Source organism: Aplysia californica, unplaced genomic scaffold (assembly GCF_000002075.1).
Source record: "Aplysia californica isolate F4 #8 unplaced genomic scaffold, AplCal3.0 scaffold00271, whole genome shotgun sequence".
NCBI lineage: Eukaryota > Metazoa > Mollusca > Gastropoda > Aplysiida > Aplysiidae > Aplysia > Aplysia californica.
This window is the reverse complement of record NW_004797541.1, coordinates 477,588-481,064: the sequence shown is the minus strand read 5'-3', so window position 1 is coordinate 481,064 and position 3,477 is coordinate 477,588. Positions and strand designations below refer to the sequence as shown.

General features: G+C 34.8%; 1 protein-coding gene across 1 annotated transcript in view; it reads right to left on the bottom strand.

Annotated features, from left to right (window-relative positions):
- Positions 1-3,477, bottom strand: part of LOC101856272 (VPS35 endosomal protein sorting factor-like) — a 33,608-nt gene that overhangs the window by 26,267 nt on the left and 3,864 nt on the right. The window contains exons 2-4 of the mRNA XM_005101146.3: positions 2,965-3,055; positions 2,269-2,478; positions 1,358-1,505 (exon numbers count right to left, since the gene is read on the bottom strand). Coding sequence (XP_005101203.1) covers positions 1,358-1,505; positions 2,269-2,478; positions 2,965-3,055 — 449 coding nt within the window. The remainder of the gene's footprint in view (positions 1-1,357; positions 1,506-2,268; positions 2,479-2,964; positions 3,056-3,477) is intronic.

Here is a 3,477-nt window from a genome sequence, read left to right as displayed (position 1 = left end):
AAAGGAGGACACAAACACCATTGGTTCTTGGAATAACAAGAACTTTTTTTTTCTTTTTTTTTTTTTACTCTGTAGGAGAAAAGAAATATTGTATACCAGTAACAAGGATGGAAAGATTAGATTTAAAAATTAAAAGGAAAGGGAAAAACAAACCAATTATTTCATGACTTTCCTTACAAGATCTTTTAAATTGGTGCATTTTGCATTTATAGGAGGTTTTATAAAAGCCATTTCCATTTTCGAAAATAAGTTTCTTCTTTGTGAATTTTATGTCAAACAATTCCTTTTGAATGAATTATATCTGTTCCAAATCACAACATTTTAGTACACATATTGCGCAAGATATTAAGGAAAAAAGTAGTACAGGTTGTTTTTTTTATCATCCTGTATGTTATTCTGTTCTAAATCCACAAACAAAATTAAGTAAGTGAGAACTCAAGGTCTCCAAACAGCATAGGGGTCAACACCTTGCCTCAAGCATAGGACAGTCTAAACTGTGCCCAGTTATAACAGTGAGCCTTCAGAATTCACAATTTTATAGAGATAATAGATGATTCCTTTGTTTCTGATATGTTGCATTCATAACACTTTAATGGTATCACTCTATACAAGGACCCCCAAATACCCGTTAGTGGATAACAGAACTATAAGTATGTCCTTCTATACTCAGCATGAGCTTTAAGTAAATACTCAGAATTTTCCTTTACTATATACTACGTGTGTTCCTAATCCACACTCCAAATCTCTCATTCTTATCCTTCCTTATCCTCTATTATTATCCTTCATTCTTTCAATGCCCGTCTAAATGTTCAAATCTAGATGAGTAGTCACTTATGTGTATCCAGAGACAAGATGCATTAGTCTTTGCTCGAGAACACAGAAACATGCTGTGAAAACCAACAACAATTCATTTGTGATATTGCTAGTAAAGCACCAGTGTTTATAGTGTATGTATTACCTGTCAGTTATATATTCAGTTTCCCAAACAATGTATGTACAGTCTAAAAAGGCCGCCCATTTTTGAGAAGAAAAGAGGCTGCCTTAGGCAGATGGCCATCTTCACAGTGTCATCATAATATCACAATGTTAAAAAAATGTAAGGCTGGAAATGGGAAGTAGTCATTCGTAAACGTGATTGTCTTATACAGGTGGTCATTGGGAGGGTTTGAGTGTACTATGAAAGATCACTTTTAGGACAAGCCTTTGTAATCCATATTTTTTCCCCTGGGACAAAAGAGGTTCGTTTTTCTTTCTTTCCTAATCCAACCATCAGAAAAGAAATGCAGGGTGCTCAGGTGAGAGCTGTGTACAGTAAGCAATCATTCAAGATACAAACAATAATTAATACTTTACATACCTCTTTCTTGATCACCAGTAGACAAAAAGCTTGTTGTTATTGACAATTTTTCTGATGTTGTGTACTTAGTCAGGATACCAGCTCTCTTCAAGGACCATGGTTCAAAAGAATCATCAATTTCTTCATTTTCACCATCCATCTTTTGACTCTGTCAAAAAAATAATATTGTCAAATAAGCATTCATATTTGAAAAAAACAAAACATAACGAATGCCCTTAAAATAATTGTGAACATATTTATATAGATCTATACATATCAAAATATAACAGTCAAGATTATTTTTAAAAACAAGTAAAATCAAAAGCAGCTGGTTCAGAGAACAAAATCAGAATTAAGATGCTGTAACCATCATGAAGAATATAACCAAAAAAAAGTCATTGAAAAGCATGATAATAAATTAACTTTGAGATGGGTTGGAATGGCATCAGGTCCAAGTCATTACTTTAAAAATAATGCGAATTCCAATCCTTTTGAAGCATGTTATCAGCTTCCATTTCAACATATAATCATATCCCTTATGATCAACAATGATAGTCCCCTGTATCCTATATTCCTGAGGTATCTGAAGCAAAAACCACGGGAACACTGATGACCAAAACACAATAGCGATGGACCAGTTGAGCACCACCTTTACCCTGTCACACATTAAACACTTGATTCAGCTTGTACTGACGAAAGTATAAATCATCCGTGAGAAGTTCAAATGTGTCGGTTCAATGCGCTCGAAAAGCCAGGGATCAGAGGGTTAAAATCATGTGCTTAAATCCGACAACATATAATATTTACAGAACTGAGCTGTAATTATAGCTTTTCTATTACATTTTAGCCTATGCACAACAAAGACTTTCCCCAAAATACTGAAATAAAAATGTCCATGTATTAAAATCCTGAACACCAGTGGAGACTTTTACCTTTACGCTGTTTGATCGACTAGATTTAGAAGGCATAGAAGATTTTGATGGTGCAGACATCATAGACAGAGGATCAGACCCCTCAAACTCAGTGCTGACTCCACCGCTGAGAGGGTCAGAGAAGCTAAGGGGATCCACAAAAGGGGTCTTTTTACTGGTACTGGATGCAGCAGCACCAGAATTTCCTTTCTTCTGTTGGACATCTGTGACCTATGAGAAAAACAATAAAGCAGTAAAACGCCATAACATAAACAATATAATATCATAGATCAATCAACAGTTTGATACCCAAGGGTTTACTTTAAAATACTGACAGTCAAATGTTTACTCTCCTTATCATTTAACTGAATATGACAAAAGAATGCAAAAGTTATCAGTTCAAAGAAAATGGCTTTAAGAGATTTATAAGTGTTTTGTCAGAAACAGAAATATTTTCCTTTTATGGAAAACTGTTTATTTAATTCAAACATTGGATCATTTTTGAAAAACAATACCCGGACCAAGGCTACTTCAGAAGCTATTCACAGAATTGACTGCCATCAATTCAAAAGCCCTGTTTGCCAACTTAATCCAAAAAACCCCCAACAAAACTACGCTGTAATTTTGGGCACACTTGCTACTGCTTTAATCTTCAAAATATAATTATTTTGAACTCCTTATTGTTACAGATTACCATGGTATCATTCATGTACTCACCGTGATAGCTTTGAGTGGGTGAGACGATGCAGGAACTGGATTAAAGCATTTGCTGCCAAGTTCTAAAACATAGTTACGACGCTTGGGGTGCCTGAAAAAAAAAAGGGAAAACTAAAACTACGAGCCATCTTAACATTACGTGTAAATTAATTTTCAGAATCTTCCAAGAATGGTGCTGTTGGTGCTTGGCACAGCCAGTTAAAATCTTAACGATGATTTGGGAGGTTCACAGAAGTATTGGGCTACATTTTCTTAGAGTACAAAGGTTTAAAGCAAACAACAAAACTAGGAGCTTTTTATGTAGAATGTCTAGTCTCATATTAAATAAATACCCATTATTATTTCTTTAGAGGCAATACAAATCAGAAGTCAATTTAGTACTAACAAACAACTTAATTTCCAGCAGAAATTGCACCTTTGAAAAGAAGACTGTTTGTTCCATCAAGTTAGTTGTTCTGAACTGTCACGAGTGTAGCAGAGAAGAGTGTGTGTGAGTGTGTGTGTGTGTGTGTG